This window comes from Sander lucioperca, chromosome 2 (genome assembly GCF_008315115.2).
Source record: "Sander lucioperca isolate FBNREF2018 chromosome 2, SLUC_FBN_1.2, whole genome shotgun sequence".
Lineage (NCBI taxonomy): Eukaryota > Metazoa > Chordata > Actinopteri > Perciformes > Percidae > Sander > Sander lucioperca.
In genome coordinates this window covers 6,006,787-6,028,069 of record NC_050174.1, presented here as the reverse complement: position 1 = coordinate 6,028,069, position 21,283 = coordinate 6,006,787, and the positions used below count along the sequence as shown (strand labels likewise).

The 21,283-nt window shown below is 40.7% G+C and overlaps 2 protein-coding genes across 2 annotated transcripts in view; both read left to right on the top strand.

Annotated features, from left to right (window-relative positions):
- fgf10b (fibroblast growth factor 10b) overlaps positions 1–7,254 on the top strand; it is a 9,533-nt gene extending 2,279 nt beyond the window's left edge. The window contains exons 2-3 of the mRNA XM_031305756.2: positions 5,271–5,374; positions 5,740–7,254. Of these exons, the coding sequence (XP_031161616.1) occupies positions 5,271–5,374; positions 5,740–5,931 (296 nt within the window). The 3' untranslated portion in view covers positions 5,932–7,254. The remainder of the gene's footprint in view (positions 1–5,270; positions 5,375–5,739) is intronic.
- A 4,874-nt stretch (positions 7,255–12,128) lies between these two features.
- On the top strand, positions 12,129–20,634 carry paip1 (poly(A) binding protein interacting protein 1). Its single transcript, XM_031305732.2, has 11 exons — positions 12,129–12,513; positions 14,292–14,443; positions 14,613–14,810; positions 15,067–15,179; positions 15,490–15,601; positions 16,105–16,230; positions 16,332–16,438; positions 16,955–17,072; positions 17,177–17,231; positions 17,889–17,967; positions 19,776–20,634. The coding sequence occupies exons 1-11, from the start codon at positions 12,312–12,314 to the stop codon at positions 19,861–19,863; spliced, it is 1,350 nt and encodes a 449-aa protein (XP_031161592.1). The 5' UTR covers positions 12,129–12,311; the 3' UTR covers positions 19,864–20,634.
- Positions 20,635–21,283: the final 649 nt, after the last annotated feature.

Sequence of the window (21,283 nt, the reverse complement as noted above, 5' to 3'; positions counted from 1 at the left end):
AACGTCGAGCAAATTACATACCCTCAGTGACAGATCAGACGTTTGTTTAAAGCAGTTTGACGTGCTCACTCAGAGAAACAAGTCTTTAAAGTGATTACATGTTGTATGTTTTGGGATATCAGTCAGTATTCTCATTAGTCTCCCAGCATTCCCACCGAGCTACGTGTGTGTGCCTATCAGCCAGTGGGCACTCACATGCTCCAGTGGGTGTGTGATCATATAGCAGCCGACGTAGACACATGTGCTCGCTTATTACTGACACACACACATACACACACACACACACACACACACACACACACACACACACACACACACACACACACACACACACACATATGCATCTCTCACTTGCTCTTTTTCTCCCTCTCTCTACCTCTCTACCTCTCTCTCTCTCTCTCTCCCTCTCTCTCTCCCTCTCTATCTCTCTCTATCTCTCTCTCTCTCTGTCCCACAACCCCATAGCGAGTCAGTGTATGTGGAACCTTTTAATGTTCCTCTTGGGAGAGCTAAACCACACATTCAATCAAAGTGACTTAGGGGAAATGGCACGGGGAGGCAGACTGTCAGGGGAGATGTTTGTTTTGACAAGGTCATGACAGAGGCAACTTTATTTACTGACTGTATTACATCGAGATGCCTTTACAGCCACCTTTGACAGTAGCAGTAGTAGTTTCTTTTAAGCTGTAAAATTGAAGTGGCGAAAGGAAGTCTGACTCCATTTATCATAACAGTGGTGTGTTAATTCACCTTAAACTTTATGTATGTTTGGAGGATGATTTACCCCCCTGTCTTGTTTTTTTATTGACTCGCAATGTCTCATTTTTAAGAGTGTGTTGCCTTTTTCAAAAGTCAGTTTGAGTTAGTGCAGATTGAGAATTAGGGAGGGAGGTGAAAGGGAGCACAGGGGACTCTCTAGAGGTACAAGTTCATGAATGACATGGCTGAACATCATTGTGGCCACATCAAAGCCGCACGTCTTCTGTATCAATGGTGGTGCCATCAAAAAGCTGTGTCCTGAGGGGGTCTGAGGACACTGTGTGTGGATTATGTACCCTTATATCAGGTTCTCACGGTAAAGGATACTACACAACAGCAGCTTCAGTCTTTGCTCTGGCCCCTAGGGCTAGACATGATCCGAGGGCTGACGTTCTTTGTAGACCCTCGATGGTCCCTTGAAGTAATAAAATATCAAGTTTTTTTCGGCTTGCCTTTTCCTGAGCCAGAAGTTTCAGGGAAAAGTCACACTTCATTTATATTTTACAATGGATGAATTTATATATTTATAATGCGTTGTCAAAGAGGTGTATAGGACGGGGAGGCTTTGGTTTTGGGTGCTGCCTGTGGTCCTGCGAGGACCCGGCTCACTGTCTGTTAAAGAGCCAGTATCCAGCCTCCCACAGATTTATGGGGATGCCAGCGCAAAACTGTCCCACATGGCTTTCCAACCCGCTGGGAGCCTGTGCTGAGGTTACAGAGAGGCAGAGAGAAAGGGAGGGAGATTATGTTAAAGTCAGCTAAGTAGCCATCTGCATGGTCTAATTAAAATATCTATGATTCTCAGCTGAGTTCTCTTGAATTTATAGACAACTAGTAGCTCTGAGTGAAACATTGCTAAATAAGACTAAAGACAAAAACTTTGTGGTAAAAGAGTTTGGGTAATTATCCACGGCTGTGATGGTGTGAGAGGTTGAGCCTGTCAAGATCATGTGTGTAAATGTGTGTGTGTATTTGTGTCGGGCCACCAGTTGTGTTTCTGTGCTGTAGGGGCCAGGCCATGTGTGCAAGATGCTTCTGGACATGGCTCTAGACGTACATGCGTGCATGTACAGAGTATGTGAATGTGTGTGTGTAGGTGTGTATCTTTGTGCACATTCATCTCCTTTACAGTTTTTTTTCGATTGCTAAACGACAGTGGGCACAACTGGAGTAACGTGCAAAACTCTAACTACATTCTGCACAACAGCAGTTCATGTCGACCAAACTCTAGTTCGTTTTTCATTGCTTGAACACAGTTTTCAAAACTCTACACACTTATCCCATGACTTTAACCACAACGTGCACAACACTGTAGATTTACATCACTAACACACTGCTGTCAAAACTGTTAACCACACATTCAAAACAGAATAGAGTTCAGTCTGGTGCCAATCAAACACTGCTGATTGCAATTTAAGCAGGTGTCTTGTTGACTAGTTAGTGAACATATACAGTATTTATATAGAGAAAGCTAAGAAAGCCTTTTTTTGTATACAAACACCAAATAAGAATGAAACAATTATACACTGTACCATTTGAGAGAAGCAGGTAAAAGAGCAAAGATACCAATATGTCCAGGTGAGATGTCTGAGGTTACATACACAGTTATAAAAAAATTGTGAAAAACACTATATCTTTATGATAGTAAAACTGCATTCTATTTTTCAGAAAGTAATGGAGGTGAAAGCAATGGAAACTCCACATTCATGTGTATTTAGAGATGATGCAGACATCCAATGTGATGAAGAAAACTCTTTGTTACTGTTATGTACCTTCAGTTTTTTTTCCAGTAATTCTATAAATTACAAGAGACAAAATACTATATTGAAGCAAATTGCTGATTTTCATTCCTTCTTGTTTACCTTACGTAAAAATTGGTATATTATAAAATCTATATCTTTTCTTTAAAGAAACTATTGAGTAGTGTGAAGTCACTCAAACTGTAAAGATGAAAAGTTTGTGATTTCTGTATTGGTGTTTGACGCTAGTGTTTGTACTCTCAGTGTGTTCTGAGTGACGGTGTGTGTTATCTCAGTGAGGATTGTTCATAGTGTTTGGCTGCACTGAGCCTGTTTTGAGATGTGTGTTAAGAGTTGTGTTGCTTGGAATGAGTTTTGCAGGTGATGTGAACTGTTTAGCTCAGGTGACTGTTGGTAGTGCAGACTGTAGTTTGAGTTTTGCACATGTGGCTTCAGTTGTGCCCACTGTCGTTTAGCAATCAAAAAAAACTGTAATCAAAGCAACAGCCTTTTGCGTGGGCAAATAAAACAGATGGTGCTCTTATGGAGGTTTGAGGAGAGATGTATAACTTTTCTCTGAGGTGGGGAAGAGGATGGATATCCCTTCTGTGTAAATACACTCAGTGTGGTCCTTATCAAGTGTTATTACTATATATCCTGATTTACGCCTCGCTCCACACCATTTTTCTGCATGGGAATTGCACCAATCGACATTAACATTCTAATTTATCTGTCCAAAGGTTATTTTGTCAGGCTGCTGAACATTAATTTAAAAAAAAGAAGTGAAGTAAGAGTGAGAAAAAATAACAATGCAAGCTGCAAAGCACATGGTTTTTGGCATCCCACTGTGGAAAAACCACCTTTAATTCTCACTGGCATTGTCTGCTTCCATTCCACAACCAACGCACCATTTACTGTTGTAACTCCAAACAGAGCGTATCAAATAAGCCACACAAAAAAAGCAAACAGCATGCAAAAGAAAAACGGCTGTCTCCCCACATAAATCGCTGAACTTGGCTGACTTAAGGCTACATTTTTCATATGTGGTTTGTAAGAAATGTACCCCATACAAAGTATTGGTGTCACATTTAAGGCTAATGTTGTAATCTAGATAACGCTAATGGCTTTTTCCTATACTCGCAGCTGTAAACTAATTACTTTTCACTTGTGTGCCAAGCTGAGCATTCAGCAGAGAGCAGTGAATGGAGATTTTGTAGTTTCACAGCCAGGTAGTGTTTGCAAGTTGTGTGCAAGTGCACATTCACCTGTTACAATATCATCTCTGTATGTATGTGTGTGTGTGTGTGTGTGTGTGTGTGTGTGTGCGCGCATGTGTGTATATACAACCTGTCTCGCCCCTGCCTCCGGTGGCTGACTTTGATCAGTGATCATTACAGTCTTACTAATCCTCACTCCACCCCCAGTCTCACTGTCATGGCTCCTCTGTCCTCCTCTGTTCTCCTTCCTTTCATCCCTCCCATGTTTACAGAGCAGCCAGAGACTGCCATAGATTGTCTTACATCCTCACTCCATACCTGACACTCGATCCCATAGAGAAACCAGCTCCTCTCAGATCTTCAATGGCCGTTGTGTCACAGTCACTACCACCGCCTTGCCACTTCAGGCCTCACTGCCCCGAGGTGCCACTGTTTGAACTAGAAACTGATACAGTCAAGACCTCACGGACGAGGAGAGAAGCTGCTGTGTTTTTAGGAGGGGGATTGTTCTTTGGGGGCACACCTGCATCCTCCACTGGCCCCCCAGCCACCGGAGAGTGGGTCTGACAGTGGAGCAGGCTGCCACACAAACAGTCATCAGACAGAGGGGGGCTGCTGATCTGATCAAAGGATGTCGTCGACTCTCTGGAGTTCACACCCCACGCTGAAGTGTGTGTCTGAATGTGTGTGTGCATACAAACCGTGTGTGCTTATCGGTATAAAATAACGACAGCTCACAGGAAGTGGGGAAAGGAAGTCAGGGAGGGAGGCATGAAATAAAACATGTCATGGGAACAGGGGAGGTTAACACACACACATCAGCATAAGACAAGACAAGTGGCTTCTGTGGTCAAAGGACACATTAGGAAGTTATATCTCTCTGACCTCTGATACTTAGACTACACAAGTAACGACAGCTGTCTGCGGCAAAAGCAAGCCTTTGTTAACTTGGGTATAAATTAGCCACTCTAATAGCCTATAAGAAACCTGAATTGCTTGCATAGGGACTTGGAAACCTAAATACCAAACAGAACATAAACAACCTAAGAATCTCTGCGGTATACACCTATTAATTTTCAAACTAAATGGCCTGTGCAGCTGGAATCTGTTACACAGGTGTAGGTTGTAAAGTAACTTTATAATATCACTGAAATGATAAATGTGCTCAAGGAATAATTGTGGCCTCACGCAAAATTCCCACACTGTGTGTTCCTACATGTCCTGGAATGAGCATGCAATCTTTTTATCCATTAGTTACTCTCACCGATGTCTGTTAAACTTTATGGATTTATCCCAGAGTATAAATTCTTCTTTAATCTTATCTACAGTAACTATGAGTCGGGAAAACATTTTATCACCTTCACCTCCTCTGTTTTCTATTTGTTTCTCTGAACTAAAAACATTTTAAAGGTTGTTTTTTCTCTGTCAGTTCAGCTCAAACTGCTTAGAAACACATGCCTGGAAAATCATTTTACTTGCACAAATGATGGAAGCTCTTATGCTTACTCCGAATGTTGACACATATTGATATAACCATTTTTTTGCTGAATCCTAGGTATTCTGGAAATCACATCGGTGGACGTGGGAGTGGTGGCCATCAAAGGGCTAAACAGCAACTACTATCTGGCTATCAGCAAGAAGGGAGAGCTGTACGGAGCGGTTAGTATCCGGGTCAGGGGTCAATCTAAAAGCTCCAGAGAGAGAGAGAGAGAGAGATAGTTTTTGATTCTTCTGTCCTTATCAAAAGAGGCCTTATCATTACTTCCCTAACTGCTGGGTCAACTCTGAATCACAACCAGGCCAGTGCACACATGTTAACCTCTAACTGTGTAATTTTCAAAGTGCACACTAGTTTCTACACAGGCACACAAAGCAAAAAAATGTGATGTAGATTAAGGAGTAGTAAATAAACAAGGTGCCATGAGCAACCACAATGGATTTGCACAAGAAAATGATCTGTGTTTTGCCTTAACTTCGTATGCTGGGGTTATAACAGTGAAACATGATACCTACTGTTTTTCCAGAGAGAGTTTGGTGTCGACTGCACCCTGAAAGAGCGGATTGAGGAGAATGGCTACAACACGTATGCATCAGCTGAGTGGAGGAACAAGAAGAGGCAGATGTTTGTGGGTCTGAATGTCCACGGGAAGCCACTGAGAGGGAAGAAAACCCGCAGGAAGAACACGGCCACCCACTTCCTTCCAATTATGGTGTGAACTGGAGGACTCAACTGGAGAAGGAGGATATGCAGCACTGGACAGAGAGGTTCTTAATACTGAAAAAGCTGTAAAATAAAGACATTTACTGAGAAATCTCTCATTTGGAAACAAGGCACTAACACTGTTATACACAAATATGGTCTCTGCTCCTGACTTTGACTGAGATCATGTATTTTATTTAGTGGGAGAAGATGATATCTGTGTTTTCTGTGGCACGGGAGGCAATATTTATCCTTTTTTTTCTGTGCCAAACAGTTTGCAACTGGAAGATTTGTGTAATGTGGACAACACAGAAGATACTGTCCCAGCTAATGTACTGCGGTAGATGCAGACAATGTTATTTATAATGCATATTCTCCTCTGAGACACCAGATAATCTGCAACATAAAGGTGAGCGATAGAAATGGATAAGGTGAGGGAAATAATCAGTCAGTTTATCACGACAGCATTAAATAATAGAGGATACAACACATTTAAAGCAAATGTTTGATACTTAACCACTGTGTTTTGACTGTATTGTAATGATTTATTTATTTTGTGAAATATTTAACTGGAGGGGAACACTTACAAGGCAAGCATTCCTTTGCATTCTTTACTTTTTATAGGAACTCTATTATGTGAAAATAAAATACCACTTTCTCCTCTGCAATGCTGTTGTCTTACTCCCTCAATTTACAAAAACTGACTTTACTGGTGGGGACTGCAAGTAGTGAGAAACCCTGGTGAACGTTCAGGTCACGGTAAGTCTATTCTTATCTGGCCCTCTGAGGTAGGAAGGGACAAAAGGCAACCATTAATGCCTAGCCAGATATTCCATGTGGCAACCATTGCACTAATGATTAGTTCCCAAACAAACGGGAAACATACAGACCAACCACAACAAAATGGGAGGGAGGTAACTTCCGTGGCATGGCCTGTAGATGCTGACATCATTTCCTAATATCACCCCATTACTCTAGAGCTGCAACATTCCCAGATAGCAGGAGGGCTTGAATAGTAAAGTTGCTGATAATACTAGCAGAAAATATGAACGTTGTCATGTTGGTCTGCATCACTACTGCCAATAGATTTCTGGAGGATTTGAATGTGTGTGGAGGCAGAAATGTGAATGAGGGAGAAAGAGAGATATGACCTGTGTCTGACCACCCACTTCCCTCAGTAATCATCTGCAAACACACTAATCAATGACAGCTGCCCTGATGCCAGATCAAAAGACCACGGGGAGAACATTAACACCACAGGCTTCCGGGCCTCATGTTCTCTTATCCCGCCTCTCTGAACATCCATCTCAGCAAAGGCATGAAAAATTGGGAGAGTTGACTAATTTATCCAAGTTGGCCCATGACTGTGACTCCAGATTGGAAACAACAAAAGTAATGTGAACTATAGGAGTACAGAGTCCAGGAAACCATCAGCTTTAGGCTACAGTATATTGTCTTTTAATGGTCGTTTAAAGAATCACCGTGATGAATGATTAATACTGAGGAATGCTGCAGTGCATTCCATCATGACAGTCAGGGCCAATGGCAACATATGGAACACTATTTCATGACCATCTCTGCACCATACACAGGCTACACAGTACTGTATTACATTTTCTCCGCTCTCTTTAGGGTTAGGAAGTTTAACTCAGGGGCTACTGGGTGCAATTCCTGCATGAATTCAAATTAAATCATTAAGAAGTATGTCTTTGGACTACATTTTTTTTGTTTTCCTTTACTTAAATTTCTAAACTAAAATTACAAGAAAAATAAAACACAACAGGACATTTATTTTGGTCTCTGGTATGAAACTACACCACATCCAGTAGCACTGTAATTTCCTAGAATTATCTTTAATATGTCTGTATGTAACCTCATGATGCAGTCAATAAATCACATGGGATATTATCTACATAATGTGCACTTTTTTACATTTAAAACGTGCAGTGATGTGGTGATGAGTATGCATATGATCCCCCCTTAACACCAATCCTAGTCATTTGTCACCTTGTGCATTCCTGAAATTTGTGAATGTTTGAACTCCCTCCAAGACACGGGGGTGGGGTGGGGGGGCAATAACAGCAAATAGGGTCAGTAATCACTTTATCAAAGTGGGTCTCCACATTTCTGGCACGGGAATTCTCTGTGGCATAATGTGATCCAGCTTTGAGAAACAAGTGGAAAATGACTGGAGGCTAAAACAACTAATGAATACTTACACTGAGAGGTCTGGTGCAACACATGTTTGTAGTGGGCAGCTACTGAGAGAATTTGGGGAGAAAGGCACTTCTGAGGGGTTGCACAGGTCCAGAATCTGCTCTGTGAATAAATGTGAATGTGTGTCTGATATATCAGTTAAATATAATTTTCAACCCTTGGTGCTTTGGCAAATATTTAACCCATTCGACTACACATTACGCACTCATGTTGTGCAGACAACCACTGCCTATAAACCCACAAACAGAGCAGTAGCTAACACTGCAGACCCTGAAGTCAGGTCCTCAGTATTTTTTTCTAAAAAAGTACACAGCCTAACCAGGAGTTTACATCAAATCAAAAATTTTACACAGGGATTTTAGGGAAAAACCAGACCAATGTTTTTCAATAAATGTGACTGTGACAGAAGGCAAAACAAGTTAAAATAAAATCAAGAGATCCAGAATTCCTGGCAGTGTATAGAGATTTAAAAAACATTTAGACAGATCATGTTACAGATAACATGTATAATTAAAACTGAACAGTTGAATCAATAAATATCATGTGAACAGATTTTTTTTTTTTTTTCCCAACGTTTTTTTATTTAAATTTTCACAACAAGTGGCATACAGCACAGGCCATGATGAACAAAACTTAGTGAAAAACAGTGTGTCACTTCCCTTTGATTCCCCTACCCACCCATAAACCAAACCAGTTCAGGTCCAAAACAGACGGGGACACACAACACGGATCCATGCACAGTGACAAACACACACCAGTAAGGGCACACAACATCTGTCCAGAAGGAGCTCAGTCCTCCAAGTCAGGAGATAAGCTGAGGGAGTCAACAAGTTCTAGGAAAGGGTTCCATGTCTCTAGGAAGGTGGAGATAGAGCCTTTCAGTGAAGATCTAATCTTCTCAAGCTTTAATTTGTCGAGCACCTCTTTAATCCAACGGTCGTGTGTAGGGGGGCGGGAGAGCCTCCAATTGAGCAAGATCAGTCTCCGAGCTAGCAGAGATCTAAACGCCAGGGCCTGCCTTAGTGTAACAGGGAGGTCAACATCAGAGGAAAGTTTGGAAAGTGGGGAAATGTCTTCTTGACAAAGTCCCTAATCTGGAAAAAGCGAAAGAGGTGTGACTTTGGCAAATCATAAAGGGAAGCGAGCTCTGTAAAGGATGCAAATATGCCATCTTTATATAGGTCTTTGACGCAGATGACACCATTATTGTGCCAGGCCCTGAATGCAAGGTCTGAACTTGAGTCTGAACTTAAAGACATGGTTTTTAAGCAGTGAGGTCAAGATGGAAGGGCCCTGTAAGCCAAAGTTTTTCCTAACTTGACTCCAGATCTTGAGCGAGAGGGATACAATCGGGCATGCGCCCACATATGTTAAAGGCAGAGGGAGCTGAGAGCAGAGGACCAACCGCAGCGGAAGGCGCGATCCCGCCTTTTCCAAATGTACCCAGATGGGTAGAGAGGCACAGTCGTCGCTCATCCAGTACAGGAGTTTTTGCAAGTTAGCTGCCCAGTAGTATCGCCTGAAGTTAGGGAGCGCCAGACCCCCCTCAGCCTTCGGAGACTGTAATATCGCCTTTCGAATCCTAGCAGGTTTGCTGCCCCATAGAAATTTAGATATTGCCCTGTCCAGCTTGTCGAAAAAAGATTTAACGATAAGTACAGGGATGTGCTGGAAAAGATAAAAAAATTTGGGGAGGACCACCATCTTAATTAAATTTATCCGGCCCACGAGGGAGAGTGGTAGGACCGACCAGCGGTCAAAATCACTTTAAATTTTTTCGACCAGAGGTAAGAAGTTTTTGCGGAACATGTCTGATATGGCCATTGTAATAAAAAACCCCAAGTAGCGAAATCCGTCCTCTGCCCACTTAAATGACGATAAAGAGTGAGGGAGCTGCATAGCCAGAGAATTTATCAGTAGGAGCTCGCTTTTCTGATAGTTGAGCTTGTAGCCGGAACACGCACCGAACCGTTCCAGAATGTTTAAAATCACAGGGAGCGAGACGGCTGGGTTAGAAATGTAAAGAAGCAGGTCGTCCGCATACAGTGAGACTTTATGAGTTGTGCCAGATCATGTGATGCCTTCAAAACCTTCCTCCAAGCGAAGCCAAACGGCCAGAGGTTCTATCGCGATGGCAAACAGAAGTGGCGACAGAGGGCAACCCTGCCTGGTACTTCTCTGGAGTGAGAAAAGGGGTGACAACTAACTAACATTAGTTTGAACTGAGGCCATCAGGGAGGAATATAATAATCTGACCCAGAGGATAAAATTGTCGCCCAGGCCAAACCTGGCCATTGCCTGATATAGGTACCCCCAATCGACCCTGTCGAAGGCCTTTTCGGCGTCAAGGGACACCACGATTTCCGGGGTATAATTTCTTGACGAGTCAATATTAAGTAGGCGTTTAGTGTTGTGGGAAGACTGTCAGCCAGGCATGAACCCTGTCTGATCTAGCGAGATAATGGAGGGCATCACCCGTTGAAGACAGAGTGCAAGAACCTTTGAGAGAATTTTGAGGTCCACATTGAGGAGTGAGATTGGTCTATAGCTGCCGCAAAAGCAGGGGATCTTTCCCCTTCTTAAGAATTAGGGAGATAGTGGCCTTCGACAGGGTGTCCGGCAGGCGACGATGACGAAAGGCCTCGTTGTACACATTTCTTAGAACTGGCTCGAGGAGAGCGGAAAATGTTTTGTAGTACTCTACAGTGAAGCCATCCTGCCCCGGGGATTTACCGCTCTGTAGCGAGTTAATGGCTACTTGAACCTCGGCAGTGGTTATAAGACCACCCAAGTCATTTGCGGATTCAGCATCTATTTGGGGGAAGGTTATATCATTAAGTGTGTCGTCTGCAATAGGAGGGCAGTCGGAGGTATACAGTTCAACATAGAATTTGGCAAATATTTCATTAATGATGACAGGATCAGTGTGGATCTCGCCTGAGTTAGCTTTAATGGCAGGGATTAGCCCTGACCTGATGAGCCAGAAGCTTCCCAGCTTTATCCCCTGACTCAAAAAAGCGCTGTCTAGATTTGAGCAGACGAAGTTTAGATTTATTCGTAGATAAGAGGTCAAAGTCTGTTTGCAGCCTAAGATGTTCTCTGTAAAGGGTAGGGTCTGGGCCGGCCGCGTGTTTGTCGAACAGATTTGATTTACAGATGTTCATAGGGAGCTGGGGTTTTGCTGGAGGAATTTGGACTCATGACCCCTGTATTTCTAAAATCCCACCAACAGCAGCTTAAATTGAATAATAGTCAGGAACCACACACACTTGAGTATTCCAGTTGTACGCTGCTTTATACTTCTATTCCACTACATTTCAGGGTGAAATATTGTACTTTTTACTGTATTGCATCTGACATTAAACCACTTTATAACATGAACTAGCTTAGTTAAAATTAGCACCAACACCTACAATAAAATGCTATACTTACAGTTGATATAATTCATTGGACCCTCCCCTACTTTAATCCATTTTTTTCACAATCATTTTTAAAAGAAAAGATAAATCTGGGAGTAAACCTAACAATTTGTGTACAGTACTGGGGTAAAATGATGAATGCGGGACGTTTACCTATAAAATAATGTCTTACGTGCAGTTTAGTGTCCCAAATTATTTTCCAAAAACTGAGTGTTTCCCAAATGATGAGGGTCTTATTTGAGACAGGTTATGGTTATGGTTATGGTTATGGTTAGGGTTAGGGTAGCACAGGTGGTTTAGCAGGTTCATAATTAATTAAGGACATTGTATGGGGAATTTGGGACACTAAACTGCACGTATACCTAAAATAATAATATGTATGCATATTTAATTGAGATATGTCTAAAATTACTTAAGAATCTGAATAATCTTACAATCACTGATAATACCGTGCTGTATTCTGAATTTGCACCATGCACCATTTATGGCTGAGCTTCCACTCCAAGCCACTAGAGGGAGACCGTTTTTTCCCACATCACACACTGTTATGGATAGCGACAGCGAGTTTGTTGTTAAAGGAAGTGGCCAAAAAAAAAGTTGTGTATGATACTAGCCCATAGAGAAAAAAGCCATCATGAAAGAGAGATAGGTTGTGTTTTGTTGTGATAAAACATAAGCAAGCAATTGCTGCTACGCAAAACAAAAAGCAGTGGACAGCATTTCTTCTTTTAATGCTGCTTTGAGAGTCAAGAGAGCAGACATGAACGACAGTTTCGACCGAGCTCCCGGAGCAGGGAGAACCCGAAATCTACCCGCGGACCCCGGGCTTGCGGAAAGCGCCGCCGGGGATTGTGACACCAAAACAACGCTTTTCAACCAAAGGGAACCATTGAGACAGCCGCGAACATCCCCGCCTTTTGCCGAGAGCAACATTAGCACGGCCAACGTCGTGGGTGGTGGAGGTAGGGAGCTGTCAATTAACGTTAGCTAACTACAACTGAGCTAATTTAGTTAGCTACTTTTAGATTCGAGTTCATGTAAACGAAACTCGCTTACATGATCACGGAAGGCCAGAACTGTGTTTGCATATATTTAATAGTAGCCACACAAATTACCAACGACTTGAAAGTTCCTCTGAGAAGCCTATGGGGGTTAAGTTACTCGTTTAACATGGTATTAATCTTGTGCTGTAACGTTAATTAGCTAGCTAGCTGCTAAATACCATTAATGTTCGCTAGCCTCATTTTGGCGTTGCGAAATGCACCTGTTAGATTGTTCTTTCACGCGAAGCAACGCAGCGTCTAAATAAAGCTCCCACTCAGATGTCACGTAGTTGATTAGTTACGTGCCACATGTAAAGCTGTCTACCCAGCTAACACTTCGAAGAGCAAACGTTATGTTATAATAGTCATATAAAAATATAATAGTTATGTTCTATACTATATAACTACTGACGTTACACTAATGTGCCTCCCTCACTTTATCATAATGTACATATTATACTACATTATGTTACATCGACTCTTGCACTATATTCTAATATATTAATGCAGAGTTCCATTACTTAATCACATCAGTATGGTGTACTCTGTTTACGGAGACCGGTTTACTCTGCTGCTATTAATCACACCACTGTCACTTTATTATATAATTTGTCTCCAAATACTCTTGGATAGTTTTTATTCTCTTTTAGTTTTTGTGCCTATAGATGTAACCTTATTCTTTGTGTTTTAGCTATAAAACGCTGTATTGGAATGAGTACTATGTTGGACAATTGGACGCCCTATTGTGATCTTTTTCTAAAGGACTCTGTTTGGTCATGATGACATAGGCAGGTCTGAAAAGTACAACCTGTGTTAAACTGCATGCATACTGAAAGTCTCCTAAAAGTGCATTATTATCAACCAGTATGGTGACAATGTGTTGGTATTTCCTTCTGAAAAAAATGATTGAAATGAAATATCACTTCATCACTACAGTTCATAGCCAGCATGATCCAGTACTAAGTTCTGGGATGACAGCCAGACAACCAACTACAGATATTGCTCCACTATGTGGATGTGCACTGTACTTTAGCAGCCCTTACAGTATGAACTGTAACAGATAAGTCTGGGAGATTGGGCATGCGACCAGCACACATGCATCAGTTGCAGCACTGGGGGGCGGGTGTACACACACACACTATCTTGCCATTAGTCTGCATGAAACTCTTATTACTGACACACCAGCACTATGATACATATTAGAAAGTAATGTGTGTTATTTGGTGATGCGTCTTTGCACTCAACATAAGTTTATAAGCACACAACTGTATAAGCACTTCATTACAGTGTTACAGTCTTTTGTGTCCTGTTTATTGTTTTGTTTTTACTGTGTATAGCTTTTTATTGTGTTTTACATTTTGTGCCCACATTGAAAACCAATTTCCATCTGGGATAATGTCACCCATGAAAAGACTAAAACCAACAACTAATTATCCAAGGCCTGATATAGCATATTCCTCTGTGCCATAGACTTTCATTGCTGCCAAAAAACAAACTATTAAATACACATCAATGAGCCATGTTTGAGCAAGGTTTGCTAAATAAGTCAGTCTTTTTACAAAAGGAAATATATATTTATTTGGACACCCGTTTTGAAGGATTAACATTTTTGAATTAATAGATCACAACAGTAACAATGGGATGAATAGTGTCACATATAACAAAGACTGAAAACATCTTTCTTCTTCCTCTTTCAGATTTTAAAAGACAGAGCAAACCCCAACAAAGTATAAATGCCAACAGCACGTCTGCCTTCCCAGGTTGTAATGAAGTGGATTCTTTGGTCAAGTCATCAAAGCTTTCAGCCAGTGCCCCAGAGTTTGTCCCCTCTGGAATCAACCCGTATGAAGTAAGAGGAATTTTCACACCATCACTGCCTTTATTCTGACACTATTATTCCTATTTTTTATAGTGTTTTTTTTCTCCTTCCATGTAGGAGTTTATTTGAATATGCTAGGCTACTCAATTATTTTGCATTGGTGTTTTTTTATTTCGTTTGTATTGTGATTTTTGTGTAGGACCCCTCTTTTTATGATGACGACGACAGCTATTATGGTGAACCAACCTTAGCTGATACAGTCACAGACTTCCTGGCCCACCTGAGCTCCTCACCAGGATCCTTTGAGTCGGATATTGAACACATAACTGGCATGCTCAATTCCTGGGTTACTACTGAAGAGTTGTTGAAGGAGCTGGTGGAACTGATCTACACACAGGTTTGGAGAGACACATTCAGTCTTCATTTTGCTTTGTATACATTTGAAATATTATGATTTTACACCAAACCTGCCTAAACACAGCATACACATTAAATATAAATGCATGTCTCTGACAAAACAAACAATTGTATAAGGTACCTTACTGAGTAAGTACTGCTGGAGCTGCTACCCCCGCGACCCGTTACCGGATAAGCGGAAGAAGATGGATGGATGGATGGACCTTACTGAGTATTAAGTTTTCTTTTCATTGCAGTCTACTGCCATTCCAAACTTCTCTTACACGGGTGCCAGGCTCTGTAACTACCTGTCCCATCACCTCATTGTCAGTCCACCAAGTGGCAACTATCGTCAGCTGCTCCTGCAAAGGTGATTTATTTCAGTTTTTATTGTATTTACTGTGGGTTCATATCAGGGGTAGTAGACTAGATCTTATGATTAAAAAAACCCTTTCATTCAATACAATTTCTTGATAATTAGATTGATGAAAAAGGATCATTTTTTTATTAGCCGATGTAGAAGCAGCAACAAATGTTGGTATCACAAAGGTACTAGAAGTTGAAGTATTTTTACTGACTAGCTATTGGGCGAGAATGAATAAGGTGAATATGAAAAGCAGCGTAAACTGTCATTGTTCAGTCAAATTAACATTAAAAGGGAAGAACGTTTTCTTCCGTAGATGTCGAAAAGAGTATGAACAGAGGGATGTAGCGGTTCAAGGAGACCCGGAGACTCAGAAGAAATTCCACTCCTTTGTGCTCTTTCTTGGAGAGCTCTATCTTAACCTGGAGGTAAGACAGCATTATATTATCATTCCTAAAGTGGTGTAAATGCATGTATTAAATCACTCTGTTTCAGTTTACACGGCACTATGTTGACTTGAATGCTTATACTGCAGGTTGTGAGCTTGTTGGGGGGCCTACATGCTCCCGAATGGCACTGGGGAACACTTCGCTGGACTTGCTAAGTGTACTTGCTAATTTGTCAGAAAGCAATCCATTCATATAAAAAAACAGACCAAGCAAAATACACTTTTATTTATGCCTATTTGTATCAACTTGTTACTCATGCCCTGTTTGAATTGCTGCCAGACATTTAGGATGTCTGGTGCTGCTGCTGGCACATTCCGTTGTATTGTGGTCAACTTTATAAATGTTGTAGATCTTAGGAGAGGGGCCAACTTTGCAAGTTGGGTTCATAAGCTACCAACACCAGAATACTACTTAGCATGCCTTCAATCTTCTCATTGCGTCAGTCATGCGTTATTTATGCCAATCTTCTTTTGTTTGTTTAGATAAAGAAAGCAAAAGGACCTCCAAATCGAGCAAATATCCTCCTCACTGCGCTGAAAGACCTGTTAATCAGTCTGTTCTCCAAGCCTGTGGATGCAAATCTCATCTGCGCTGTCAAACTGCTTAAGGTTTCAAATCTCAATGAGATATGTTTACAGATTTGTATCAAAAGCTTTCCAGGTAGTTCTACTGTGTGGGAAGGTAATAAGAATGTGTTTTAAATTTACAGCTGACAGGCTCGGTCCTGGATGACGCGTGGAAAGAGAGTGGAAAACCACACATGGAGGAATTGATCCAAAGAATAGAAACTATTCTACTGGATGCCACCTGCAGCAGGTGTGTATATCAATGTGGTCTTTTGTGCGCAGCTGCTACTCAACGCCTACGCTTAAGATAACCTTAGATATAAAAAGCTTGAAATATGCCTAGACATCTGAGATGCTGCAAACCTGCAGGTATATTCGCAGAGGTATCTGCCAACATAGTTGCACCTAATGATCATGTGTGTCCCAGGTGGCAGTGTTGAAGACCATAATCAAATGCTTTGGAAGAATAGATATTCTTTCACAAAAAATGAAGTCATCAAGTATATCATGTTTTTATTACGTTTCAGAGTTTTAGAAACAACAAAAGAAACCAACGTCTACCAAAGAGTTTTAGCTTTTTAACACACACACACACACACACACACACACACACACACACATACATATATGGCAGTGGGGAAATGTAGCATCATTCAGAAGTCAGCCATACGGCAAACGGCTGAAGTGCCAGAAAGAAGAACATTTCAGAGTTAAACCCTCATAGACGCTGTGTAAAACTTTCTGATATGAGCATGTCTGTCCTCAGGGATGTCAGACAGATGCTTCTTAAACTAGTGGAGTTGAGATCTAGTGATTGGGGCAGAGTCCGTGCTGCCGCAGCAGCCAGCAACGCCACGCCAGACAACGACCCTAACTACTTCATGGTGAGCGTCCAACTGTACTACACTCCCCATTTTTCTTTTCTTTTTAATTCTACATTTCTTTCTCCGCATTTCTGTTTTTCATGGATTTGTTTTTCTCCTCTCAGAATGAACCTACATTCTACACAGAAGATGGTACTCCTTTTACAGCAGCAGACCCAGGTGAGACTATGTACACGTGTTTGTGATAGATCAGGAGCGGGCAACGCAGGTTTGCGGTCTACCAGGCTTTCATTTGTGTTCAGTCAATCACAGGCACAGTGGACATGTAAGATGTTGTCGGTTATGGAGATATAAAAACCCACAAGAATAATGTTAAGTGGTTTCTGTATAGTTTATGCACACAAATGAAAAGTCTAGAAGACAAAAAAATTTTCACAAGGCAACGTTTCTTCAATTTTTAAAGATTATATTTTTAGACCATTATTTTTCATAGGACAGATGAAGACATGAAAGGGGAGAGATAGGGGGAATGACATGCAGCAAAGGGCCGCAGGCCGGAGTCGACCCGCGGCCGCTGCGTCGAGGAGTAAACCTCTATATATGTGCGCCTGCTCTACCCACTGACCAACCTGGCCACAACGTTTTTTCAATTTTTAAATTACACGCTCAAGCTTCTGATATCTAATTTTAGATACAAATAGTTGTAATAAATATGCATCTTGGCTTAACTCATCCTGGTTACTCTCCTCAGACTAATCATTGAATAAGTCCTTTAAATGGTACAAAGAAGCAGTCCTTCCTAATTTAAATAGAAAAAAAATGTAATTGGGTTGCTGCATCTTATGTGCCTTAACGTCGGCCTCTCTGCTTTTACAGAATATGCTGAGAAATACCAAGAGATCCTGGACAGGCAGGACTATTTCCATGATCTTGATGGAGAAAATGGAAATGAAATGTAAGTACATATCATAGGGATGAAAAAATATAGATGGGCCATGCACACCTTTCTTTCACGTCACAGCCACCTACTTTACTGTGGGCCTGAATGTACCATTAAAATAAATAACTATCACATCCTAAGCCATAATCAGAATACCTTAAATCAATGCCAGTCACAGCTTTGTGATGTTTTTTTTAGATTGGTTGTATAGTGGAAACTCTGAGCAGGCAGCTACAATAAATTCAGTGCAAGGTATTCCAAATAGAGACATAATTATGTGATTCAAAAAGAAAGTCAATTGTGTTGTGTAAATTAAAACAAAGTGATTGAATACATGCGTTTACACCACTTTAGGAATGATCGTATAATGCTGTCCTACCTAATGCATAACATTAGTTAAGATTAACCAATTAATTATCTCCACCTGCTGCGTACAATGACTAGTATGTAGGATTTAGGGCAATCTATTGGCAGAAATGGAATACAATATTAATAACTATGTTCATTAGTGCATGATAACCTGAAAATAAGAATCATGTTTCCGTTACCTTAGAATGGGCTGTTTTTATCTACATATGGAGCGGGTCGTCTTCCACAGAGTCCGCCATGTTGCACTGCCATGTTTCTTCAGTAGCCCAGAACGGACAAACCGAACACCGGTTCTAGGTCGGGCCATTCGCGTTTTCGCGTCGGCCACTGTACAATAGCTCTCCCACACGCTGGCACACAGGAGAAGTTTCAGTTGGTTGCAATCTGCAACCTCACCACTAGATGGCACTAAGTCTTACACACTGAACCTTTTAAGGTTGTCAAAAGAATACTTTGATACTTCTTCGATACCACATGTTTAAAACGATGTGATCTACGTTAATTTTACATTTGATAGTATTGAAAGTACCAAAGCTATAAAAAAAATCAGATGTACACTCAGAAACGGGGAAGAAAATCAACTGGTCCTCAACCTGTGGCTGTTACGGCATTCTCTCCAGCAATAAACCCAGCGCGTGACTGGATGTCAGAGCAGCCAGCCACCTGTCATTGGTATTCAAAAAGCAAGCTAGAGTTAGCTGTGGCAACTGACTTTTTTTTTTTTTTGCCTTGGTATCGAAAGAGACATTGAGTAACTAGAATTGTATCTACGTTGAAAATTCTGGTATCGTGACAACCTTATATTCAGTGAACGAACAAGTTACTGACGTGGCTTAATTATTTCTTTCTTGTTTATTTCAATATATTCTGTTGGTTTTGTAGGCAAACAAGCATCTAAAGTACAAATAACGTGGATGTCATCAAAGTAATGAGTTGGGATCATTTTAGTACTCGCATTGCGTTTTTTAAATGAGATTTTCTGGTAACTGATGCTACAGTAATTCTCTGGGTTTTTCAACACTAGATCATTGTCATATTTAGACCCAAATCTTTAAAAGTTCAACAGTAGCACCGTGCTGCTGGCACATCTTCGTTTATGTGTCTGCATAATGGCTTCACACAGGTCATATGACCACGACTGACCTGTGGGCCCCTGAGCTTGGTGAATGTGTTTGACTGGCCCACAATGCAACATGGTCAACCATTGCCTCAGATTCAGTTTAGTCAGCAGTTAGGTATGAAAGGGGGCTTAGCTCGCTCCTATCCTCTCTCTCAGAACTGTGTTAGTGTTTGGCTGTGAGCTTGTGTTTTTGTGTCATTTAAATGGCAGTTTCTTACACAAATTGTTGGTAATGTAATATTAGTTACACACACCATTATACATTCAGGAGCACATTTGTCTTGAAGATCTAAAAATTTTTTTAAAAAAATCACTTGTTTTGTTGTGTTCACAGATACGACTCTGAAGATGAGATGGAGCCTGAGATAGAAGAAGCTTTTGAGAATTTTTGTTTAGAAGCAGAGAGGAAACGACAACAATGACGCAAGAGTGAGAATCTGTAAGACTCAACAGGCACATACTGTACTTTTCCCACTCAGCTTTCTGGAATGTTGAAAAGCAAAGGAAACTAGAATCAGATAGGTTCAAACTTTCATTTTACTGCAAACAAGCATTTTAAAATAAGAGCTGTTCATAGTTGCACTTCTGACACTTTTTTCCGTCAGTGTTGATTAGGAAATGGGGACAATCAACAGGGTTAATTGTTTGAAATATTGAGGTATTACATGTTTTTTTTGGACATGAAAGTTCTTTCTTTGTTCTTTTGAATAATTTCATGAACGTATTTCCTAAATGCCTAAACTAAAATGCCAAGAGGGAAATAGTTTGCTGTGGATTTTTTTGGAGTTCTTTTCTGAAAGGCAGATACGTTTCATCAGAGGTGTGCATACTTTGTTAAATACTAATTAATGCCCCATGCATTACATATAGGCCAAAAAGTTGTGCACTTTGGAAAATGCATTATAGCTCTAAAAAAAATTATAATTCACAAATTGGGAAGTGAGTATAGATAAAACTTTTTTTATATCTCTCTGGAGCTAAAGACAGCATTTAAACAAAAATACCAAGTAAAATATTAAACATTTTAAGAATCAGCGGTCAGTGTGACATAAAAAGGGAGAATTGTTATCCCAAGACTGAAAGACTGTTTACCAGCCATCCATGGAGCCCCCAAGGAATGTTGTTCTGTAGTTTGTAAATATTATTTATGGTATTGTTTGCCTGCAATAAACTCTTTATAATGTGAGATTTTATTTGCTTGATTTGTCTTTGAGCCTTTTTGAGGTTGAAGAAGATATACACATATGCATCATCTATTTGGTATGCCTACATTAATGTTTGGCTCCACAGATTTAATTGGGAAGTGACTTTTTTTTTTTTTTTTTTGGACACGGCCAGTGGTGTTTCAAAGAAGGCACCAATACCCTCTGTATAGATGTTACCTATAAATTGTCCCTCTAGTCTAAGACTCCATCACTCCATACTAAATTAAAATAAAGTGACAAATACTATATTTCTGAAAAATAAACAAGTCCCCGGTTTCTTGCAAGAAAGTGCACACTTAATAGGACTAATGAAAATATTGGAGAAAAATAATCTGATTGCACTACAAGCTGCAAGAAGGTAATCAGTAAATTGTTCTAGATTTTTTGATCGTAACCTCTCCTACTCTACTTCTCTCTCCTGTGTAATGATTACAGAAATATTTCCCAACTAGAGTTAGTCTGAACCAACTCTGCCATCATCTGGTGACTTTGTGTTTGATGAGACCTACGAACATCACCTCACCTCATAGTTAAATGACATCTGATTGTTTAAGTCATTGCTATCAGGACAGCAAAGTATTTGCTTTGGAAATGTATTCTGTGTCGTTACCATATCGGTCGGTCAGATGACAGAATT